The sequence below is a fragment of the Eimeria acervulina genome, genomic scaffold, assembly GCF_000499425.1.
Source record: "Eimeria acervulina Houghton genomic scaffold, Eah_scaff135, whole genome shotgun sequence".
NCBI lineage: Eukaryota > Apicomplexa > Conoidasida > Eucoccidiorida > Eimeriidae > Eimeria > Eimeria acervulina.
Genome location: NW_013550273.1, coordinates 23,171 through 46,946, shown reverse-complemented (window position 1 = coordinate 46,946; position 23,776 = coordinate 23,171). Strand labels below are relative to the sequence as shown.

At 51.9% G+C, this 23,776-nt stretch overlaps 3 protein-coding genes across 3 annotated transcripts; all 3 read left to right on the top strand.

The window, feature by feature from the left end:
• Window positions 1-419: 419 nt before the first annotated feature.
• EAH_00019850 (hypothetical protein, conserved) lies at window positions 420-9,308 on the top strand (the record flags this gene model as incomplete). Its single annotated transcript, XM_013397254.1, has 22 exons — window positions 420-591; window positions 743-934; window positions 1,053-1,202; window positions 1,582-1,986; window positions 2,169-2,449; window positions 2,582-2,761; window positions 2,873-2,926; window positions 3,045-3,264; window positions 3,561-4,019; window positions 4,129-4,178; window positions 4,300-4,384; window positions 4,512-4,535; window positions 4,802-5,004; window positions 5,425-5,697; window positions 5,807-6,225; window positions 6,342-6,466; window positions 6,677-6,964; window positions 7,095-7,222; window positions 7,448-7,889; window positions 8,038-8,517; window positions 8,636-8,962; window positions 9,070-9,308. The coding sequence occupies 22 exons, from the start codon at window positions 420-422 to the stop codon at window positions 9,306-9,308; spliced, it is 5,196 nt and encodes a 1,731-aa protein (XP_013252708.1).
• Window positions 9,309-12,589: 3,281 nt separating this feature from the next.
• Window positions 12,590-18,104, top strand: EAH_00019840 (glycine hydroxymethyltransferase, putative; the record flags this gene model as incomplete). Its single annotated transcript, XM_013397253.1, has 11 exons — window positions 12,590-12,802; window positions 13,306-13,494; window positions 13,699-13,812; window positions 14,078-14,290; window positions 14,472-14,570; window positions 14,674-15,017; window positions 15,116-15,227; window positions 15,457-15,681; window positions 15,906-16,969; window positions 17,226-17,357; window positions 17,711-18,104. 11 exons carry the CDS (start codon window positions 12,590-12,592, stop codon window positions 18,102-18,104), a joined length of 3,099 nt encoding a protein of 1,032 aa, XP_013252707.1.
• Window positions 18,105-19,815: 1,711 nt separating this feature from the next.
• On the top strand, window positions 19,816-23,237 carry EAH_00019830 (Serine hydroxymethyltransferase, mitochondrial, related; the record flags this gene model as incomplete). Its single annotated transcript, XM_013397252.1, has 10 exons — window positions 19,816-19,839; window positions 20,126-20,215; window positions 20,342-20,615; window positions 20,812-20,995; window positions 21,247-21,405; window positions 21,733-21,901; window positions 22,130-22,283; window positions 22,521-22,607; window positions 22,728-22,838; window positions 23,107-23,237. 10 exons carry the CDS (start codon window positions 19,816-19,818, stop codon window positions 23,235-23,237), a joined length of 1,383 nt encoding a protein of 460 aa, XP_013252706.1.
• Window positions 23,238-23,776: the final 539 nt, after the last annotated feature.

Genomic DNA, 23,776 nt, shown 5'->3' with positions numbered 1-23,776 from the left:
TGGGGGGCCCCCCCCCCCGCCACTGGCGGGGTGGCCAGCCAGTTGGCGCGCCACGGCTGGCCGTGAGGGAGATTTTCGGCTACTAAGCTCCAGTTATGTATGCGATTTTTTTTAACGAGGGTCTCCGTTTTGGTTTTGGTCTCTTTGCAGTTGTATGTTTGAGCCCGTGGTGCTTACTTTGAGACAACCCTCTTGGTTATCGAGCCAACAGGCGGCGCCGACAACACTATTGGCGGACCCATGCAGCTAACCTACGGCCGTTTCTCTCAATCTACGTCTTCGTTATTGACGTGTGCGCTAATAAAATAAAAACTTGAAGCCGCTTTTTGAATTGATTGTCTCCAAGGCCCTGGGCCTGGCAAGGTGTCCCCTACGAACACCCAAGACACTCCGGACACAAAATTGTCGCATTCAGCACAATGGCGACTAGGTCAAGCTTTCTGGGCATTCTGCCAGGGATGTCTATAAAACTAACCCTCCTGGGACTTCTGAGCGTATGGAATGGGGCAATGATATGCGCCATGGCGAGCGAACGCCAGCACGGAATTTCGCCCCATTCTTGGCTGGCGGAAAGGATGATGGTTGGCCCCAGTAAGCTGTACAAAACATAAAGTATGAATAAGTGCTTTCTCAGCTCTCGTTTCGTGGTCCGAATGTAACTATCAATCATGCCGAATCCCTGTTTCTTGGCTTACCACCGTAATGATTACCCCTATTCACATTCGCTCCTGTATGCTTTCAGATGTAAAAGAACGCTCGTTCCCGCAGAATTCCTTGTCCTATGGGCTCAAGAAAAATCAGAATAAGGAAAAGCATGCCGCATACGGGCAGTCATTGGTGGAAACTGGAAGGGAGAGGACAAAACTTGTTGGACTTTTGGAACACGAACAGATATTGGCCTATTCGCAGAACCTCCAGTATGCGTTCAAAAAACGTGAGCGGAACAGTCAGTTTGACTTTGGATTCAACCAATGAAGGCAGCGTTGAGATCATAGGAATCTCATGGGTTCCCCTGATTGTGATCCTTGCTGCTTTCATGTGTGCATCTTCAGACAGCAAATTTACGCATTCCTTCCAGTTTTTGCGGGAGTTATTTTCGACGAATCCTTTCCTGAAGTTTGTTGCAGTCCGTTACAGAGAGCGGGTGAACATTGTAAATGCGCTCGAGAGGGCTGCAGAGAGATGGACTCCAATGCGGAAAGGTAAGCCGTAGGGAGATAAATCACGTAAGCACCAAAACAATTACGAAAAGAAAAGTCTCCACTGAGAATACCTGCTCGATGGCCAATGAATGCTTGCAGATAAGGCAGTCGCCGCTGAGGAGGTCATGGCGTCGTTAGTTCTACGACAGCGATACACTTTGAGGAAATCGCTGTTGAATCGAAAAGCGTATTTGCACTCCAGAAGAGAGATCCTTGCAGCGCTCAGGGCTGTCAACGCTGGAGGGCATGCACTGGACCTAATTTTGGCGAACAAAGGTGGGCGAGCGAATCTTTCATGCACTGTGCAGCTCTGCGACACAGCAGAGCTCAATTATTTCCCTACGACATTCTCGTTTGTGTGCGGTTCTTTACTCTCCAGGCAAACCAATATTCTCGTGGACAATGTCATTGTGGGCAAATCCCCTGGCAACACTTTCCAACGTAGTTAGTGCCGCTTTCGACGAGACGTTCGAGGGAGCTTTGGGCCTTCCAACAGGAGAAGTCAAGAGTGCTTGCTTCTCTTTCGGTTATCGCATCAACAGCATCGCTCCATATACTGCTGTGCTTCCGGGAGGAGTTTTTGGCTCCGTGTTGAAGTCGCTTTCCCGTTCCTTCATGCTCGTATTCTACCCCGCCTACGCAAGCTTCAGAGGCATCTTCTCTCTGATGATAGGCGTAATATGCAAAACGGGAGTGCTTGCTGCTGTCAAGAACCTTTTCAAAGCTCTGGCCAATATCACCCGCTTGGGACTGCGCGGCATTCGAATTTTGTTCCGCCGGTTTGGTAGGCCTCTCTAGCTGGTGCTCACCTGGTGCAGCTACCAAAAACTGCCTACTTGACTAGTCGATTCTCAAAAATTTTCGTCGCTTCTCTCCACACCATAGCGCACAGCGTTATACTAAAACGGCCTGCATTTTGAATGAAAACACTCCACATGTTTTTTCGTGTGAATTTGTTGTGTTCAGCTGTTCGTGGAGATCCCGTGGCGTGGCCGCTTCTGCAGGACCTGCTTCGCAATGCTTCGCCCGCGATGATCACTCTTCTGTTCCAGCTGTATGCTGTCAATGTAAGAGATATTACACAGAAAGGAAAGCGTGTAACTCAAGCCCTTGCTGCTGGCAGTGCTTCCTGGAATTACGCGGACGGTCTTTGGGTCGGAGCTTTTGACTTCAGCCGAGCATTCATTGACACCATCAGATCTTATAAGCAAGGGGCAGAAGCCTTTGTGGGGTATTGTGAGAGCAAGGTGAGATCTGGACTGCTTTATGTGAACCAGGTTGACTTAAACTGCTACCCAGTTACCCTTTTTGGAAAAATACACTTGTGCGACCGCCTCACGTAACTATTCTGTGGCTCAACACCTTTTGCTGCTTCACAGGCTGCGGAAACCCAACCTGGGACCCCACCAGAGCAAGCAATGATAGATTTGACGTCCGAAAAATCGACTTCAGCGGAGTCAGATGCAGAGGCATTCGATAACGCATCGGATAATGATGTACCGGGAAGCCTTCCTGAGGAGCCGATAACAGAAGATATAATGATGGCCTTTAAAGCAATTGTAAGTGCCTCCCTGCCATGCAATATACGAAGACAGTAGAATGTGACAGTACCCATTTTTAAATTTCATACGCTGATATGCATGCGTAATCTGCGCGAATTTTGCTCGTAGGCTCCTGGCGCCAAAGTATCTCCAGGAGAAACGAGAACCCGCCTAGACTTCGCCGTAAGTTTAAGACGTTAGGACGCTTACCTGTGGGCCGTCGGCTGCCTCTCATCATGCTGTTTTCTCGCACAGTGTGAAAATATTATATTGGCTCCCTATGTGTCAAACATCTGTGCAGTGCCGGAAGTACAAAAAGTTTGTAACTTCCTTTAGAGAAGAACCCTTGAAACACGTGCACTCAGTGGTGAAACAGGCAGTCAAAATCCTGAAGTACGACTACAAGTTCTTCCAGTCATACGTTGGCGAGATGATGTCAATCTTTTACGATTCTGCATTTGTGCTGCTGAATGCGGACGTGGCTAATGTTTTGAGCGAAAAGCTACCTCTCGAGTCGATGGGTGATCGAATTCAAGCTGCCATGGCAAGTTTTCAACGATACAGGGAGGCTGCAGCTGAAAGCAGCAAGACAGCTCTTCCAAGGAAAATGTTCAGGGAACCTTGGTTCATTAAATCTGGGAGAGCTTTGGCACATGGTTTCTTCGAAAGCAGTACGGCCTTTTAATAGCCGCATAAGCTAATAGTCAGCGGTAGCAGCGCATGCCGGATAGGTAGCCCAATATAATTGTCAGGCTGTACGAATGCGGTTCGTGATATCAGCGAGCATTATGCTTGCGGTTCGCGACTTTGTTTTCAGCCGCTGGCTTGTCGCTGCACTATGTCGTGGAAGACATGGGGGACGAAACACTCCGGAATCGCCGGGACAGAGCGGCGTTCAACCTTCTCGAAAGCGGCGCTCAGAAGCTACGTGAATCTGTAAACTCGCTGTACGGTCGCTTCCTTGAAAGCAGCATTATGATACGCCGCTTGGAAGGCAATAAATCGGTGAAGACCGTCCAAGACTTCGTTTCTAAATGCAACCCCCAACTGGGCGTCCCGGATACAGACGTATGCGGCAAAGTGGTGACATCCGAAGTGGATGCGAATTTATTTGTAAGGGAAGCACTTTTCTCACTTCACGTACCTATGGCGGTTCCCTCCGGCGATATAGCTGCCCTCAATGATGCTGCTCTAGGTGACGTCTTTGGCCGTTGGCGGGAGTTTTCAAGACTTTCCCAGGATAACCAAGCCGTTGCTGACGCAGCTAGCGACCGAGGTGATTGGCGAACACGTTGCACCTCACCAAGTTGTACGAGATTTAATTATTAAGTGCGAATCAGATGAGAGCAATGTGCCAATGTGCAACGGTGCGGTCTCCTCTTCAGCTTCCATGAAGACCTTTCTTCAGTACCTCCGCCAGTCCGTCGTTAGCCGAGTAAGTCAGGTGCCAACGCTACGAACCCTTCGGTTTAACATATTTGATGCTGCCTGTGAGTCCAGCTGGGTGCGTTTTGGTAGCAAGTGGAACCGGTTTTGTGTGTGTGCATGCTCTACAGTTGGTGTTTAACCGGTTCGACTTTGCCGACGAATTTACAGCCCTGATCCTGCATGACTCCAACGGACGCAGCATCAAGTTCACACGTACGGTTCACTACAAAAACTTAATTAAAGGTTTTCGATCAGCCTAGCCTAATTTTGCGTTGCGTGGAACATGTATATGCAATTCTAAAGTGTGTTTACGTGTGTGGACGTTCTTGCGAACTTTCAGCGGAAAATGCCGAGGACGTGAGAGGTAAACTGCACGCGTAGTCCCTTCTGAGGGCGAAACTGTCGCAACCTATAGTTAGTCGTGGGTATACAACTCCACCTTCTACGGCATTCAAAAGCTAAATGAAAGCATACTGAAAGAATCTTTTTTTCTGCCTTCCGTTTTTGCAGCTCTCAGCGGACGGCAAGGAGGTACATCCGCTAAGTTTCGGCCATCGCCCCTAAGCGCTAGCTGTTGGTTCCATCTCGACGAAGGCAATAGGGGGACACTGCAGTTCCCAATCGCATCAGACCAGGCCGTGCTTGAAGGTCTAGAGCCAGCGACAGGGGCAGGAGCTCCAGCGGAAGGCGTGCCAGTCCACAAAATCGCTGGAACGATTAAGTACAACGACCCGCGGGAAGAGCTTGTATCTATAAAGGAAGACCCATCGGCCGTGCGCGATGTAATTGTGGCAAAGTTTATTGACGTGCATGGGAGGGCTTCAGCTGAAATGGTACGTCTCCACATGACGCTATTTCTGTGCACACTAAGACACGGAAGAGCATTTAAGCGCTCGCGCCCGGATGCTTTCAGCGGGGAGCACTCATTAGCACCCGCTAACAAAAAGGCGACGCTAAATCTTCAATTTGTGTTGCGGGTGGCTAAACAGATGGCGAGCCTACTTCATCTTATCCACTCCAAGTCAGAATCCTTCTGGAGTCACAGCCCATCAGTCTTTATGCAAAACCTTACTCCGAAAATGTTTTTCGATGCACTCCACGCTCTCTCAACCACTGCAAAAACAAGGCCAGCCACCAGTGTGATGCTAGAAGGTCGTCTGTACACCTTCCCACTTAATTTTGCCACTGTAAAAAGCATCGTTTTGGGCGCCATGAATCGGTTGATCGTGCGCATGCACAGCCTCGATTCTAAGGATATGGTTTCTGTTTTTATGATGACAGTGGCCTACTTGACATACCAAAAGATCCAGAAACACCGTACCGGGAAAACACTGGTTATGAGCCTATATCAAAGGGATGTCTTGCATTTGCTACTGGCCCAAAAACGTGGAGAGCTGCTCGAGGAGGCCCCTCACTGCGCATGGCTTAAAGAAAATACGCAGAGTGCAGATGAACTAATTGTCAAGTGCTCGGCCCTACGCTTCTTCAAGATCGGTAGTGTTGATAATATTGCAGAGGCTGATAAGGTTAGTAACATTCACACAATCTGGAGTCCCGATACCTGAAAAATTGCAGCTTTTGTTGCGTTTTTCCCTTTCTCCTACAATTGTTTGCAATACGGCTTGTACGGCTCAGGAGGACATACGTAACTACATCTCATCATTCGTCGAAATTCTGGACAGCGTGCGCGGTTCAACTAGCTGGATGGACTTTCTCAACATTGACACATTTGCCGCTGAGGCTGATTTGTACGCCGCCACTGCTGCAAAGTATTCATACGACAAGCTGCTGAAGGAGTTACGTGTAGAATATGCAGGAGCAGACGAGGGACAAAGTCTTTCCAAATTGTACACTGACATTCATCCTGCCTTGGGTGGGCCTAGGCGGTACCACAAGGACCGTCGGGATCTCGTAACAGCATTGCGGGGCTATGCTGAGGACATCAGGAAGCTGCCAACCAGCCTCCGAAAGTCTCTGGCAATTTTCGTTAGGTCTTGCTTTGCAAAGCTCAGGAGATTCGTCGGCGCAAAGCAGTTTTCTCTCTTTAGCAAAATGTAAGTTGATTCTTCAAATTGCATCGTACCATGGTGCTGAAATGAGTTCTTGGCGTCTCAAGGCTTTGCTTAATTATGAAGGCAGTCCAATGCTTATCCTTCTAACTGTTTTGCAGCCGGCCAAACGTTTTGCATGGTACAACATTCATGGCTGCAGTACACGGGGCCGAGGGACGAGTATTCCCCAACCCCGAGCTCCGTCGTGGTCTGTTCATCGAAGCTCTAGACCTCCATGAATATGGTCGGCTACAGCTAGCCTTTGAGGAGCTAGCATTACTACTTTCCGATGGGCATTCCATGCAGAACATCATATCAGAACTTCGCTCTGTTCCCGTCCAAACAATAGAGGCGAGAGGTAACTGAGAGTTCACGAAACGAATATTCCACAGACGCCTAGCCACTGGTCTCTTCCTGTGAAGCTCTGCTGCAAGTACGTGCGATTTTTCCCCAGATGAGTATAAAAAACTTAAATCACGGATAGAAGCTCTTCCAGTAGAAACAGTGGAAACAGCTGCCGGATGGTCCCTCCGCTACATGAGCGAAGGAAAAGGCGGCATGGAACTTGCGATTGCCATGCTGGCTCTCAAGAGTCCAGAAGCAGGGCAGCTTAGCAAGGCTCTTCAACTATCTTTTGCGAGTGTCGAAGTCCTCGCCTTCCTCAACAGCTCACTCAGCGTTGCTCAAGTAATAGAATTCATCGAGCGAGCCACACCGGAGGACCTAGCCTATCTTCGAATATGTAAGAACCAATTACCATTGTCAATGCTGCTCAAAACGGTTCCTTAGGCATGGAAAACCCTTCACTATCTTGCATGCATGCGACTGGATGGATGGATGCTGCTGGAAAATGTTCAATGCTGCGGTTTCAGCACTTGGCGTTTTCAAGGCTTCTGCCCAAACTGAGCCTCGAAGCACTGCAATGAGTTTGTACACGAAGTATTCAGTAGTCCAAAGCATTGCCAATACTTTGGAAGCTCTTGAGCTCCTGCAGCTCCCGGTGAGTCAACCAAACCAGAGGCGAAGCAGGCCAACTCGGCAGGGCGTTTCTTAATGTTGGGACGTTTTACATGTTTAGATTTGCCCTTTCCCATAGCTGTGATTTTTCTGTGTGCTTACGTAGTTGGAGGGAAGGACAATGCTGGAGTTCTGTGATGGTCTTCTAAGAAACACACCTGAGGTGTTTTTCCGTGGTTCACTGGTTTCTCTGAACATGGACGACCAGGTTGTTCTATGCTATATACTGACTGAACTTGTCAACTTCCAGCAAAGTAAGGAAGATGAGATCAGCCCCAGTGATCTGGTCCAGAATGCCCGTGTTGATGGGAAACCTGTAAGGACGTTTCTGAAGGACCTCATTAACACCAGCATCAAAACAGAAGCCCGATTGATTATTGCCAATACTGTATCCGCGTTTCTTCGCGGCTTGCTGATTGCATTCTTGGGCCACGAGGTAGGCCACCTCTCAGCTGCCCAGTTTGCATCCGTCGATATGACTACTGGTGTCTTAACCTTCATTATAACTAATGTAATTGAGTTTTCCAGTGCCAACCCAGTTAGTCCTTTGAAACCAGCAGATGTCCTTAGGAAAGTTGCCCGCCTTGCTCTTGGGGCTGAAACTCCCACTGAAGAAGGAGCCCCCAAAATCGTCGCTGCAAGTGTCTCCTGTCAGTCAAGCCACTAGCAGCAAGCAACCCACAGTACATGATTAGTGCTGTGCAGTAGGCTCGATAAATGCGATTAGATTGAGATTGGGTAATGCTCCGTAAGACTTCATTACTATTGTGGTCACTTCATTATCCTGTTTTGTCTCAGATCCACCATGTCTCGGCGACTGGTACGCGATGGTTGATCCTATAAAGCTTGAAGAGCTCACAATGAATCCTGCGGCATTAACGGGAGAAGCTTTAGCCAATGCTAGCGCGTCAAACCGTTTTACCGATCTTGCGGACGTATTCTTCAGCTTGCGCCAATCGTCAACAATACGTCCACAAGCAATTGTTGCAAAGGCTCGTGATATTTTAATGACCAATGAGACCTTACCACTGCTGGACAGAGTTGGGCTCACCGCTTTTATATTCGGCCTTCTTAAGCTCGCCGAGCAAGCAAAGATAGACTGCCTACAGGAGGCAATGGATGATATTGCAGGTTATTTAGTCCTTACACTGCAGGAACAGTATCTATACAGAAATGACTGTTTCTTCAAAAAATTATCTGATGGAGCGGCAGCACCCGAAGCAGCAAGAAATATAACAAATGAGTTACTAAACGAAGCCTTCGATGCGATAGAAGCAGGTAAAGAAAAGCACTGGTGCATTGCGACCAAGTTCGTGGCTGGCTCTGGCATTGCATATGCAGCAGGACCTACGGACTGCTGAACGCACCTGGGGTGATGTATATGTCGTCTGCGCAGCAAATGCTGAAAAGGCGAAGGAGCTCTATACCTTCATTTTGACCAACCCTGAAGATCTGCCAAGAGCGTTTGACAGGGCCTTTGATTACCTTCTTCATACGCCGGTATTGGCGTTTGGAGTGCGGGTAGCTGAAGAAGTCATTTTGGCGATTGCCCAGCGCAGCAACTGGGACTCCCTCAACGACCGGCTACAGTTATTAAAGGAAGTACAGTGGTCTTTGCAGGATAGGTCGCCACTTCGCAAAAGGACGCTGAGCAAAGAAACCAGGCCCAAGTTTTTCAACGTATTCCAAATTGCTACTGACCTCTTGGCATTCATTAAAACTGGTGAGGTCACGTGAGTTAGTGCCCGGAAGCAGATAGGCAGCACCCACCCCCCCTACAGGAGATCATCCACAGTGCTGCTATGGATTGCGAGATTTACGCCTTTTCAGGACGCTTCGAGAGGCGACGGCTCCCCAAACCACTGCTCTTCAAGCGTATTGCCGCTACTGCCAAAATTATCGTACGGAGGCTCCGCCCAACTACCGAAGGGCAAGATAGGGCAATTCGAGTTGCAGCGGCCTACAAACTCCGCGAGGAGCTTGGTAGCCTGTTACCACCCCAAGAAGGCAACGGTGGCCCTCCCCAGACTGATGAAGCCAGCAATGATACCGAGCCCTTTATAGGCTGAATAATGGAGAGCGTTATGGCGTTCCCCTATTACCGCGTCTAGTTGTTGCCGCTGCATGCTAAGGCTTGTGCTAGCGTATAATTACCAATGTTAATTTGTTTAGTTCAGTGGATTTAACTTGAATCGAGTGAGAATGGCATATGAATAAATCGACGAAATTTTTTGCGGGTTTTCGGCAGTAATATGTATGGATTGCGCCTGCTGCTAGAGCAAATTACAGTGTAGACTCTCGCAGCGAATTGGAAAAAATAGTTTTGAAGTCATCGCGGCAGCCAGTCGCCCTGCCTCTATTCTGGTTTGGATGGGCGCCTTGTAACAAGCCGTCCGACAGGAACACCTCTTTTTATAACGACCGTCTGCATTCCGTGCATACAAAGTTAACAGAGCAGTCACTACCGACCCCGGAAGAAAACTCGGGAGCAAACCGCCATCAGAGGGTTAGCCTTCGCATAGCTGCAGTTCACCAGTACGCCAGAAGTGACATGGCAGGCCCCATCAAATTGGTCTATATGCGTTGCCTTCCTGGGCTGGCCAGAAGTGCATGTGCACGTAACGGTGAGGATGAAGCTAACGTGCGAAGACACAGTGAGTAAATCGCTGCGGCATAAGAAATACAAATGACTACGAACTCCAAATAGTTTCTCCATGTGCAGAACTTTGCCGGCAGCCCTGTGTTTCGGGTATAGGGTAATCAAAGCTTTACCACTAGAGCCTACCCATTCGCTGTCTGCCGTAAACTCGAGCTGTGATGCTTTCCAAAGCGACCCACGCCGGCTGGAAATGAGAAAAGTCAGGGCCTCCAGAGCAGTATAGCGTCTAGCTAGATTGCAAGCATTCAGCAAGGAAAGCGCCACCAAGGCCGGGTTAAGAGCCCACAGGCGCAAGAATTGACGGCAACCAGACAATATGCTGCATAGCTAATAGGTGGCTGTTGGCGCAAAGATAGAGGAAACATGGCACCTTAAATGGGGCGGCACAAAATACACTACAGTATTTCGTGCCACCCCTTTTCTACTTCCCTCGTCTTTGCAGCCATCCGAACCAGCACTACTTCCAAACCTTGATGCTTAAATGCAGGTGAGGAACACCTGATCCCCACGCCACGCCTACCTCAGCCTCAGCCTGAAGATGTAACACTACTCAACAGAACGTTCAGGCCTGCAGATTAAGCTGCATCAGGCCTGATGATTACGCTGCAGGCCTGATTACGCAGCTTGCGTCCGGAGGAGGAAGTGGTACCTTCGTGTGCAGGATGACAATGTTAGGCACGCGCCTAGGCGCGCACCGTAAACCCTAAAACCTGCCGCTCGGCTGATTTCGCAATGCCACTTCATCCAAGAACCCCTTAAAGATGTTGAAACCCTAAGCTTCACAAACCATTCTAAAGCAGAATGACCTCACATTCTGGGCAACACTCGCATTTTGCCCCCTCCAGTGAGCTGCGAAGCTAGCCACCCACCGCCGCATCCACCATACCACCTCCAGCAAACGACCGTTTGAACCCCCGTGCACAAGCTCTTGTACCCCAAGAAACGTATACCTGACCGGCTAACGCGTAAGTTATGAATCTACCGCCAGTGCACGCCATCCCCTCACTCTTCACACCCAAGTGCGGCGGCAGACCGAACCGTTTGCTGGCGAGAAGCATTTCTAGCCGGTGGAACCTCAGCAACGCACTCGAAAGCATTATACGGAAGTGCATAACTGCGTCACTCACTCATGCTACGCCGGTAGAAGGCCGCACTTGCCAACCTTCGCACGAATCGCACACACGGGATGTTCTGCCCATTTCGAGGAAGCAAGGGCATAGCACCGTCCCCAAGGCCTATCTTTCACCTAATTTTCGTAAACGGCTCCTTTGGACTGCCCATTTAAAACACCCTTTAACGATTTGTTGCCGTGGGTGTGGGTCGGGCACGCTGCCTTCTTAAGGCCTCAGCGAGCAGTGGAAGCTACCAAGAGGATGGTACGTACGGCAGAGACACGCTCTTGCATCCTTATAGGAAGAAAAGTTGAGCTATTTAGAAATAGAGTAACGCTGTTATGAATGGGAGGGGCACGGTGCGTGAGCAGCAGCCGCAAGAAGGCGGTAGCCGTGGAGGCGGCTGTATGTGTCCTTCAGCAGCAGCCGCAGGAGTAACAACTGGAAGCAGCCAGAGCTGACACCTGCTGTGCGCTACGGCAAGCAGAGTTTCGGTTCAAAACTACTCTTTGTCTGTTATTTGGCTCTTGCTGTCTGCTGAACGCTTCCTCTGGCCTTCGCCTCTCGTGGGGCGCTCCTCACCACCGACTTCACCACTGGGGCATTATTCCGCTTATTAACAACAGGCCGAAGCAGAAGCTTGGTGGCGAAGCCAGCGGAAGCAACACAAACCCCTCGACCCCTGCACAACATCACCGGGCGTTCGCCCCCCACTCAACCAGGCTGCTACACCGTACACCGCCCACACTCCTCCCAGCTTGCATGCTGAAGTTTTCCGGCCATTAGGAGCAGTAGAGTCCCGTCGCCTCTGCAGCGGCTCTGTCCTCAGCTCCAGGCTACAGCGAACCCGCCACAGGTGCGCCTCCACCGCTTCTGCTTCTAGAGCATCCTTGATACGCCCTTGCTGCTCTTAGCCTGGAATTCCATTGCTCGCTCTAGCTGCATTTGTAGGCCACCCCCGCCTTGACGTAAACAGGTGGGCCGCGTCTGCAACGATAGCCGCGGAGTTCGCAGCTAGTTAGTGCATGGACGAGCCTCAACGCTGCGTTCGCGTGGAGGCAAACTCGAATGCTTTCCGGAGCTGTAGAGAACACTCAGAGTCATCCTGCGTAGGAGCAGCGCTGCCTCGCAGGGCGTGAATCTTCCCGCGAGGCAACGGACTAAGTCGGGGCCATATGCAGACCAACGGAGGGCCGGCGGCCAGCGATGATCGCAGCAGCAGGTCCTCTGGCCTGGCATGGTTGAGCTGCCCAATGCCGCCGAGGCGCAGAAGCAGCCTAAAGCGATAGCAGCACGTGCTGCAGCACCAACAGCGGGAGCCGCCATATCTGCGTCTTTTCGCTGCAGCAGCAGTAGCAGCTAGGGCTCCGGCAGCAACTCAGCAGTCGCTGGAGCTGCCGCAGGAGCAACGGAGACATCGCATGCACCATACATTTGACATACCCACGGCATCCGATGGGCCCGCTGACGGTTCATATTGCACTGTCGTCGTCTCAAAGGAACTCTTGAACTGCCCGGGTTGACTCAGCGCAAGTGGAACGACTGGAAGAGGCCGCTTGCTGCACCCCCACCATAGAGGATGCCTGCTGTTGAAGGGCCGGCTGCCGCTGGCGGGGCAGGGGGAGGAGGCGGGGTTATGATGCTGCCTTCGCACCCGTTGTATTATTTCTCCACGCACAACGCCTTGCGGGGGGCAGATGGAGACGACTTGCATTTCCGCGTTTGCTTCGAAGAGCTCCATGGCTCGCGCTCGTGCGAGCTGGACGTTTACCCCTTCTACGACGTTCAGATGGTCAAAAGGCTGCTCATCAAAAAGCTCAGGCTTCCCGCCTCTATGCAGGTATTGTGCGTATATGGATGGCTGTATCTGTATGTGCATACTGCTTCTCCAGTCTGTACAAGCTCTCCACTCAAATGCGCAGGATGCGAATTTCCGGCTTGACCGTTGTTCAAGCACCAGTCGCGTATTGCCTCACCATATAGCCAGCTCTTATATTTTGCTGAGCTTGGCGTGGAGTTGTCAGTGAATCGCAGACGGCTGAAAGGGGGGGCCAATTGTACAACAGCCTCGGTGCATGCTGTGTTCGTGGCTGTCGCGCTTGCCATTGTGTGGCAGTGGAGGAGGCTGCAACCTGTGCTGCGTGCGTGCTGGGGCAAACGTAGATGTGCAGGAATATTCATAAGCATGTCTACAGGTAGTATGTTGTGAGCATCCACACAGCAAATATACGGGTGCAACCCCATATTGAACTCAGCTCTTGTTTTGGGTAGCGTTGGGCGTTCCTGTGCGTTCAGGTAAAAGACGTACGTTTGATCTTCAGGGGGTGCGAACTTCCCAACTGGCGACCCATGACGGTTTTCTTCGAAAATCCGGTCAAACGGCTGCTGTGGGCCGTAAGAGGGGGCAGCGCACAGGCCTCCATCAGGCCTTTTGCGCGCAGTCAGACCTTCCGCAGCAAAGAGCTCCTCAGGATTCTGGAGGAAGTGAGTCGCCTCCTGGGGCTGCTGCCGCTGTAACACAAGCGCACAGATATTGCTTCCCCCTCTGCCACTGCTCGCGCGGTTTGCCAGTTCAGTGTTTCCTTTCGAGGGTCCTCTGCACCGTACGCAGTGACTTGGCTGTACCCATCACTGCGTGCTCGTTGTCGAGCAGTGTGCTGGCCTTTTTGCCTTTCCCCGTGCGTGCAGGTTCGCCTTGGCTTTCGCAGGAACGTCGCGCCAAAACTGACTATGGATGGCACGGGTGGCACTTACATTTTGTTTGACGGCCGTCGGCGGCCGGTGGCTGTGTTCAAGCCGGAGGTGAGGCGAGGCCCGAGAGCAGCCTCATGTAGCAGAAACTACGGTAGCTTCGACGTTCTAAACATGCGTTTCCATACTCTACAATATTTTGAGCATTTTCGGTTATGCTAATGCAGTACGTAGTTTTTGTGTACATTACTTAGATGTTCTCTGCGGCGGCATTACGACGATTGGCAGTCAATTATGTAATAGACCAGGAGGCTGTATTTTTGGCAGCGCACAAGGTTTGACGCCAGGCTGGTTGCGGTGGCGTTTGCGGGCTTAGGACGAAGAGGCCTTTGCCCCCTGTAATCCTCGGGGTTACGAGGGGCGTCTGGGTCAGCAAGGACTGCGGGGAGGAGTGCTGAGTGGAGAGGGGGCAGGACGTGAATTCGCAGCTTACCTTCTGGACGCGAGTTATGGCGGGTTTGCTGGCGTTCCGGCAACTATGATGGTGGAGGCGTGCCATCCGGCATTCTGCAGCAGAGGCCAAATAGAGGTGGGCTTTAGCTATGGCATCCCACGCCTGTCCCGCGTTTGTTCTGTTTCTGTGTGTGTACCGTAATGATTGCGGATGCGTGACTCCATTAAAGTCATGCGTAACAACGCGTCCACTAAAGTGATTTGTGCATTATCTGCATTTTATTCTATCTGTGTTGGGTGTGTTGGGGTGGGTTCAGGTTGATGGGGACGTGATGATGAGCACATACGTCCGCAGCGAGTCGTCGCCCAGCGTTTCTTGGAAAGTTGGCAGCTTTCAGGCTTTTGTGGAGGCCAAGGTGAGTCTTTTTGTGGTGTGTGTTTTTTTTTGGCGTCTACGAACGGCATCTGCCTATTGTGCACAGATACAAGTTTCAACTTGGTGCTGTTGTCCACTGACAGGAGTGTGTCGGAAACTTTGACGCTCGGCTCTTCTCTGTTGGGGATGTGCATCGGATTGCGATATTTGACTTGCGTGTCATGAATTTGGACCGAAACGACAGTAACATTCTGGTGGCTCCTGTGGTGGGCTATCAGAAGGAGCCGTCTGCTGGCGGCAGTTCTCGCAGCCTGCGTGCCTCAGGTGGGGTTGTGAAGCAGATCGAGAGTAAATTGTTGCGCAGCGTTTCTGCTGTGGGCTCATGCGGAACACAACTGTGCGTCGCTGATAAGGCAGCAGTGGCAGGCGCGGAAACTGCAGCCTCCGCAGCGTCTGGGGTATTGACTCCTGATGGAAAGCCAACGAAGTGAGTGTGTAGGTCTTTCCTGCGGACCATCCGCATCCCGGCGTAATTCGTAGCCATACAGCACACTTAGAGCTATTTACCGTGAGATGTTGCTTCAGGTGGTCCAACCGCAGGTTTCGCCTTATTCCCATTGACCACGGGATGATCTTGACGGACGTTCTCGATGTAGCGACCCTAGACCTTGTTTGGTTCGACTGGCCCCAGAGCAAGGTGAGGAGCTAGACGTTATCGCATCGTTTTGCTGGCTCTCATTTTGGGTTTAGGAGTAGCTATTGGCGTCTACGGACCCTGAGCGTGCGCCCCCAGGGGAATGTTCGCCTACGCTGCAATAGTTTTGGTTGGGTGGTCCAAAGCCTTGTCAGCTGTCATGCATCTCCTTGCAGTGGATAAAGACGACTGTGTGCTGCGCTTGTGGCGCTGCGTGCGGTGCTTTTCAAAGGAGCCATACAGTGAAAGCGAACTGCGTCTGATATACTCATTCGACGTGGATAAGGACTTGGAGCGTTTGTCTCGTCGGGTTGCTTTGAGGGACAATTGCCTAAGAACCCTTCGGCTCGCTACGAAGCTGCTGCAGATCTGCGCTCGCCACCACTTGACAGTTCGTGAGACGGCAACGATTGCAGTGCGCGACGACTTCGACATACCTTCCCCTTTGGAGCACCTGGTGAGCTTTTCTTCGCATTAGAAAAGTCTCTACAGCCGCTGCCTTTGTTGCCGCCGCTGAGTGCGTACCGCGGCAACTCATCGTTCGGGACCATCTATCAGTTTGTTCCTCGTGGGCGCTACCAGTTAACGGCGTTTTGCGTCGTCAGTGTAGCACCTGTTGCACGGGAATGCACAAGGAGCGGGAGGGGTTTCTTCTGTGCGAACGTATTTGGGGCCCCGCAGATCCGACGAAGCCTTGAGATTTCTTACCTTGCCTTGGACTCCACGTCGTTGATGAGCACTAACAGGCTAGGTTTCGGGATAATGGATCTTGCCGAGCTGCAGGGAGACCCTGGGAAGCAGCAGGGGCTGCGACGCACTTCTTTCGAGGCGAAGCTGAAGAAAGCTTTTAGAAAGAAGAAGAGAGGTGGAGACGAGGGACCGGTGGAGGAGACGGCCGTTGACGCAAATGGAATTTGCAGCCGCTGCGGTGGTTTTGTTGCCGTTTCTGGAGCAGCCGCAGTATCTACTGCCGTGATCACCTCAGTCAGTTGCAGAGTTCCATCGACACTTGACCCGGACGGGGAAGTAGACAGTGAAGAGTTCGAGGAGAGACCACTGCTCAGGTCCTGCACGACTATCGAAGCGTGGAGCGACGCGCGTTCCCCAGTAGGAGCACATGCAGAGGTGGACGTGAGCGAACCAAGAGCATCCCGGAACACGGCGGCTGCAGCTCTAGACCGGGCAACAGTTCAACCAGCTGGCAGTAGGCTCCATTCAGTTGAAAATGTTCGGGGACGGCTCCCTTCTGGGTCTGCTGAAGATGAACGACAGACTGCGGGCGGCACCGCCCCATGCCGGTGCGGGGACAGAATTGAGCGCCGCAGCAGCAGCAGCTTGGGCGATTCGGCGGACAGCGACAGCGACCTAACCAGCAACAGTCTGAGCACGAGCAGCAACGATGGGACACAGAGCAGCTGGACGAGCAGCCACAGTGACGACGATAGCAGCAAGGCGGCTTCGGAAGTGGGGGCGCGGTTGGCTCCCCCCACCTTCGGCAGTTTCCAAGCACCGGGGGCGGCTGGAGGGCCCCTTAGGCATCTTCCAAGCGCTGCTCTGTTCCGATACCCTTCGGGGGAACCCCGCTTTTCAGGACGCCAGAAACGTCGAACCTCCCGTAGCCGACGACGCAAGGCACCAACGGAGACAGAGACAAAGACAGATGATGCAGCTCCTGCTGTCCCCTCGCCGCCTCGCAATGAACCAGCTGTATTCGGCAACAGACACACTAAGGGCACCGTCAGGCGGTAGGTTGGTGCTCCATTGTCTTTTTATAGAATGGCTGCTGTAGAGAGTATGTCAGTTTTATTGGGCGGACATTTTGTCAGCTGCGTAATTTGTGCGCTACCTCTTCTTGGGGTACATCGCAAGCTTGAAGGTGTTGTACCTCTGGCGCTTCCTTTGCCACTGTTTGCAATCTCGATTGAATTTGTGCATGTGAACGTATTTATTCATATGTTCATACGCATGGGCATACGTCGCTTCACTACGGTCTGTCTGCAGGTTAAACGGAACAGCACGAGGCACTGGATGTCGGCCGAAGAAACAGCCCTCCGCGACACAAAGCACATGGAGTCTGACGGATTCGAGCGGTCGCGTAATTCTGCTCGATTGGCGCGATGGCCGCCTTGAGAAGTGAGGCCTGCTGCACAGCACACAGTGCATATATGAAATCGTATGCATATGAACATAGTAACTGCACAGGTTTTGCACCCCATGTGAAGATATGCTAAGCAAACATCGCTTAGCCCTTTGCGCACCTATGGAGAGTGGAGAGCAGACACGCGTACAGGTGTCTCCGCTCCATTGGGTACTACACAGCAGATGTGCTGCAAGGCTCTTGCGGCCGTTTCTTCCAAGTTTTAGCTATAGTCTGTCAATTTATTGGCGTGCGTGCTCTTTGGAAGCGTCAACTTGAAAGTTAGAGAAGTGGAACGCATGCTGTGTTTTATGGAGGGTGCCCTATGTGTTCTGTTTTCTTGTTTTAGGCTTTTTTTCGAAGTTTACGAATCTCTGCTAAGACAACATATCCTGCACAACCATCCTCAGTGGTTTACGTACCCGTACAACGGAGAGGCGATTGAGCGTAGCGAACGTCGACAGCAGTCGTTCCGTCGGGAGGAAAGCGGATCCCTTGTCACACCCCTTGTCGCTACGCCTACAGTGCATGTGAATTCGCAGCAAATCCATGCAACGAACACCCATCGCAGGCTTAGCTCTGAGGCAAGTGATGATGCCAGTGCCAGCGCTGCAGACCGCCATTTGACCCACAAACATCTCAGATCTGTGCAACAGCCACAGCCACAGTCACCAGCGCAACTTGAGGACAGGGCGCCTGCAGCATCTCGTCAGACGCGCTTCAACATTTCATCAGATGCCTGAGCACAATCCTTGGTCGGGTGTCAGCGAGACGGAGAGTATTGATTCTTCTCACCCTCATTGTAAGGGGAGTCCAACTTCCTCTTCGTGGGCTCGGTTGCGTGCCAGCGAGTTGCTGCGAATGCCAGAGCACAGCAAAAGGCGCCCATGGTGGAGCTCCGAACAATCGACGATTTTGCAGCGAACGCCGCCTTTTCGCTCGTGCTGTCGACCGTGTTTGGTTATACCGCGCACACGCAGGTGTGCCGTTTCTTTTGCTTGTTACGTCTTGGAGGTAGAACAGATTGGAGAGCAGATGGTAGCGTAGATGGGACAGTAACTTTTCACGGTTATATTTCAGTCACTTTGCGTGTCGCAGCGAGTCGACGACGGCAGTTGCGCAGAGCAAAGCTGACTGCGTCGTCTCCATGCGCTATCTCGTTTGTTGCTCCCAAGAGTCAGGGAACACGGCAGGCGATCCGTAAAACTGCCTGGCGGCCTGCATATAGGCCCCTCCCCCTGTTTTGATTCATACACGCGTTGCGGCGCAGTGGCAAGGAGGGGAAAATACATTCTCCTTCTGTGACGGCGGCGTATGGGTCGTATGCATACAATAGCAGGGAGCTACGCAGCTGGCGCTCGCCAGCAGGGCAAACGGTTTTTTGGAACTCGTACACTGGCTGCTTTTCCTGCCAGCTGCTTGAAGTATACTTTGTTTGTAATTTGCATATATATACTTGGAGCTATATGCACGCATATCTTTTGTTCTATATGCTGGACTGTGCATGGAACTAAGTGCATCACATATGGAACCAAGCATTCATGCGTTTCCACGATCGAGTTGGCTGTTCTGTTTGGCGGGCTCTCTGCCACTTCGGCACCTGCCAGTCAAAGCTGAGGAAAAGCCCTTTAATGCAGGCTTGAGCTAAGGTTGCCGCGCAACATAGCGAAATGCTAACTGCATGTAGGCCTTGCTTCGACTGCGTAGAGACGGGCAAGGGGCTCTGCTTTTACAGTTTCGTGCACATCTGTGATCTGCATTGTAGTCGAGCGTTTGCACCAACAACGAAGTAGCTACACTGCCAACCAGCGCATGTCCCGGTTAGACTCCTTAACAGGCTTCCATCGATGCCGTGGGAACAAATGAAAACTCCCTCCTGTAAGGCTCGCGAAAAAGTTACTCCTGCGGTGAACGCGGTCGCTGCAAGAGAAGATCAACGCCTGGGACTTGCAGGCTAGCTGGTGTCGATTCAGCATTGCTTTCTGTATAGTGGGATTAAGTGCCGAAGAGCACAAAATAAACCGCATTCTGCACAAGACACACTTGCGCAGAATATACTCACGCAGTGACCCCCGTACTCCCGGACGTCGGACCATCTTCCTTCATGAATTCGTGTCCAGTTTAGGCGAAGAGTGTAGGCATATTTATTAAAATCGATAACTATGGACGTGAACGAGTCTTTCTTGCCTCTGCTGAAACACCAGTTGGTGGTAGCACGGGGAAGAGCAACCCCACCGATTCTGCAAGGTGGCTGGTGTTCCTTGTGGTTTCTACAGGCCTTCCCATGGCCAGATCATGGTTTAAGCCGACGAGAATTATGGAATTATTGACAACCACATATTAACGAACATGTTCTAGACACTGCCTCTCCTACGCTGCGATATTGTCCCCTTAACACCTGAGCGAGTGACAACACGGTTCATCTTTACTTGTACATCTTTGGTGTGAAAATGGATGCGTCACCGACTGATCTGGCAAGTATTTCTCATAAAAACGTTATTTGTAGATAACTTGGCACCAATCTCACCGCTGGGAGCCTTCTCTCTCGCCGCCTTCCCGCCCGTCCTACAGCCGCGGCGCTGCACTGTAGCAATACATTTACGACTTCGGGATTGCCTTATTAGAACAGGAGTTGTCACCATGCGTAGGTGCTTGGATAGACTCGAGCGAACGGCTTCAGCGCGCCTGTGCAGGTATGGCTGCATAGGGCCAACTCTGAAAGGAAGGAAGTGCAGGCGTAAGCGGTTGTTGTGGGTGTATGCAGCCTCTTAAGGAAGCAGACCCTGAGCTGTATGCTCTCATAGCGAAGGAGAAGGAGCGGCAAGTTGAATGCATTGAACTGATTGCTTCTGAAGTGCGTTACCGCGGCCTCCTGTACGGAAACCAGACAAATGTTCGATGAACCCCTGCTCGATTCTCGGGGCCTCACGAACTGAGCAGCAGCCATTCTGCCTTTGCTTCGCATTCTTGCGGCTTGCAGAACTTCGTGAGCACAGCGGTGCAAGACTGTCTCGGGAGCTGTCTCACGAACAAGTACTCTGAGGGTCTCGTGGGTGCTCGTTACTATGGGGGCATGGAGTTTGTAGATCAAGTGGAAACCCTATGCATTCAACGCGCTAAGGAAGCATTTCGTCTTGACCCAGATGAATGGCACGTAAATGTACAGCCCCTGTCTGGGAGCCCGGCCAACTTCGCTGTTCTCATGGCCCTCCTGCAGCCCCATGACCGATTCATGGGCCTTGGTCTCAATGACGGTAATGCTAGTGCATGCATGCATGCGCATGCATGGGTGCATTGTGTATGCGCGCATGCAGCAGAACAACTTTTCCTCTTCTGTCAAGAAGGCCGGGTTTACGCGTTGCTTAGCAGCCTCCAGCACGCTGTGGTTGCGCACCTGATGTTGCGGAGCGGTGCATTGCTGCATCTGCTGCATTTGTGCAATGCGCACAGGGGGTCATCTGACGCATGGGGCGTACACCCCGTCTCGGCGTATCAGCGCGAGTTCTCTGTTCTTTGAGCCGCTTCCCTACGGGTTGGACCCCAAGACGGGCCTAATAGACTACGAAGAGCTAGAGAGGCTCGCAACCCTCTTCCGCCCGAAACTCATCATCTGTGGACACTCTGCCTACCCTCGGTGGGTCGAACCAGACAATGAATTCCATTGGAACGCCTGCATACTGTTTGCACCTTTCTTTTTCGGGTTTCACGCTGCATATGGCAAAGGAGCCCGCAGGGGCATGAGGGAGTGGAGTCGTTCGGCGCAACGTGATACTGAGGAGCGCGCCTTCGTATGCAGTCTGCTGCCTGCTTTCTCTTTTGGCGCGTTTTCTGCACGCTGCACATAATCTCGCTTTGGGCCTCGTGTGCCTGTCTCTCTGCTCGCAGCCTTTTGGATTATAAACGTTTCCGGGCAATCGCCGATAAAGTTGGGGCCTTCCTCTGGTGTGACATGGCGCACTTCAGCGGTTTTGTCGCTGCAGGCATTTTTGAGTCGCCGTTTGACTACTGCGAAGTTGTCACCACAACGACGCACAAAACCCTCAGGTGAATAGCACATTCCCAACAAGTGGACCGGTTTAACACGCTTCTGTTCTTCTGATTATAGCATTTGTGCAGATTATTAAACAGGAGTTCTCCCGTAGGCATACATGCATTCAAGTGCATGTTTGTCTTGAGAACGTGCGTGCGAAGTTTGGTTTCTTTCGTTGCTGCACTTCTTTTGCGCGCGCTAGTCAGTATTTATGATCCACGATGCCTTCACTATGCGCTTGCAGATGTGCTGATGTTAATGCCATATGGTTGTGCCTGGCGAGGCAGTTGATTATCCATGCGTGTATTTGGATCTTGCTTGCATGCTCACGCTGTCTGCAGGGGGCCCCGCAGTGGCCTCATCTTCATCAACACCAAACGAGTGCCCAATGGAGCATCGAAAGTCGATGCAGCTGTCTTTCCGGGTCTGCAAGGGGGGCCCCACGAGAACCACATAGCCGCTGTTGCTCACCAACTCAAACAGGCAAGTGTAGCCAGCACCAGCCAAAAGGTATAGCTATGCAAGTGTTTCCGGACTCGGGTTCATACCATGGACTATGGCGGCTGCGCCCTTTTGCCCGTAGACTGCTGCTGAACAACGGTATTGGCGTCTGACACTTCGCAGGCGCATGGATGCTCTGAGCTGATGGTTGGTGGTGCAACAAGGGTTGCTAAGGGAGGAAGTGGTTAGTTCATTGCGTTGTTGGCTAGGGGGGTTCGGTTTTGGGTTGCCCTGCAGACGTGCACGCCGGAGTGGAAAATCTATTCACAGCACGTATTGGAGAATTGCAAGTTGCTGGCGGCTGAGTTGCAGAGTCACGGCCTGCAGCTCGTCACCGGCGGGACGGACAATCACCTGCTGCTTCTTGACTTGAAGCCCCATGGGTTGACAGGTGCGTTGTGAAGCGAACTGCAGGATGGGTGTCGGCGGAAACCATCTTGTGACCGCGTGCCGCTGGTTGTCACTGAAGAGGCATCACTTGAATTCAGTCGTCCTGCATGACCTTCGAAAGCACATGCCGGTTGCCATCACCTTGAGCCCCATTTTTGCAGGCCGTTCGTTGGTACCCAGGCAAGCAAAGGGCTTGAAAGTGCTTTCAAGCGGATAGTGTGCATGAGAGTGTGCATAGGTGGGAAGCTTCAGTTGGTTTGCGACTTTGTGAACATCACGCTGAACAAGAACTCCATCTCGGGCGACTCTCCAGGCATTCCCACGGGTTAGAAAGAAACGGGAAGCAAGAGGCCCTTTGCATTTGCGTGCAGCAGGGTTTGGTCTCGGTCTAATGGTGTAAGAGCAAGGAGGTGTGTGCCGGCCGCGGCTGTGTCTGTATTGGCAGGCGTACGCATCGGGACCCCCGCCATGACGACTCGAGGGTTCGGCTCGAAGGAGTTTAGACAAGTCGCCAGTTTCATCAAGGAGGCCATTGACATCTGCTGCGAAATACAAGGTCCGACAGCCCCACAGACATGCATGCGCACGCGTACACGCACAACGCATCCCTTGCATGCGGCTGCAAACGCTTCGGATGCATGCCATGCAGCGACATTTTACACGTGCGTGTTTTCAGCATAAAATAAACTGCAGACAACCTACAGCGTAGGTGCTAAGGGTTCTCTTTTTACAGCCATGTGACGACAGAAGACGCAAATACCTATACGTCTGTCTGTTGTGTGTATATGCTGTTATTCTGTGCTGTGACCCCTGTTCTGCTGCAGGGCAGTCGGGTAAGAAGCTGGCGGACTTCAGAAAACACGTCACTCTGTCGCACCCCCGCATAGCCGATTTGCGCGAGCGGGTGCGAGCGCTCGCCCGCAGTTTCCCGATGCCTGGCCGACGCGACGTATGAGCAGTTTTAATTGAGTTCATCGGCACGAAGAAGGGAGCAGAGCGGCAAATTTGCAAGCATCTGTCTTATAAGGAAGTGTTTGGGTGATAAGCGTTGCTGCCTTGATACGAAGAAAACGCGCATCGGAAGTATCGCCTTGTTACGATGCACCCAGTTTTCGTTTGAATTTTCTCACGTAATTGTTTTGCAATCGTGTTTGGAGGGGTGAGTGCTTTTTCCGACCGATGCGAAAGTTCCCATGAGATCTACTAGGTATTGGCAGTTGTGCTGCTAGAGGAAAACTCCGTTCTGTTGCTGAACGTGCAGGGCGAAACATAGCTTGTCCTGCAGGCGAGGCGGGCTCAGCAGGGTTTGTGCAAACAGGGCTTGCACGCACTTAATGCACGCTAGAACCTCGTATGCACACGGGTCTCTGGGATCCGTACGCCTTTTGCTGGGGTTTGTACGGGAGTAGTAGTGCGTTTGTTTCTTTTAATCACGCACTGAACGGATACGCAGTTGCACGCAAGCAATGAGTTCCTTGCAGGCTGCAACGTGCG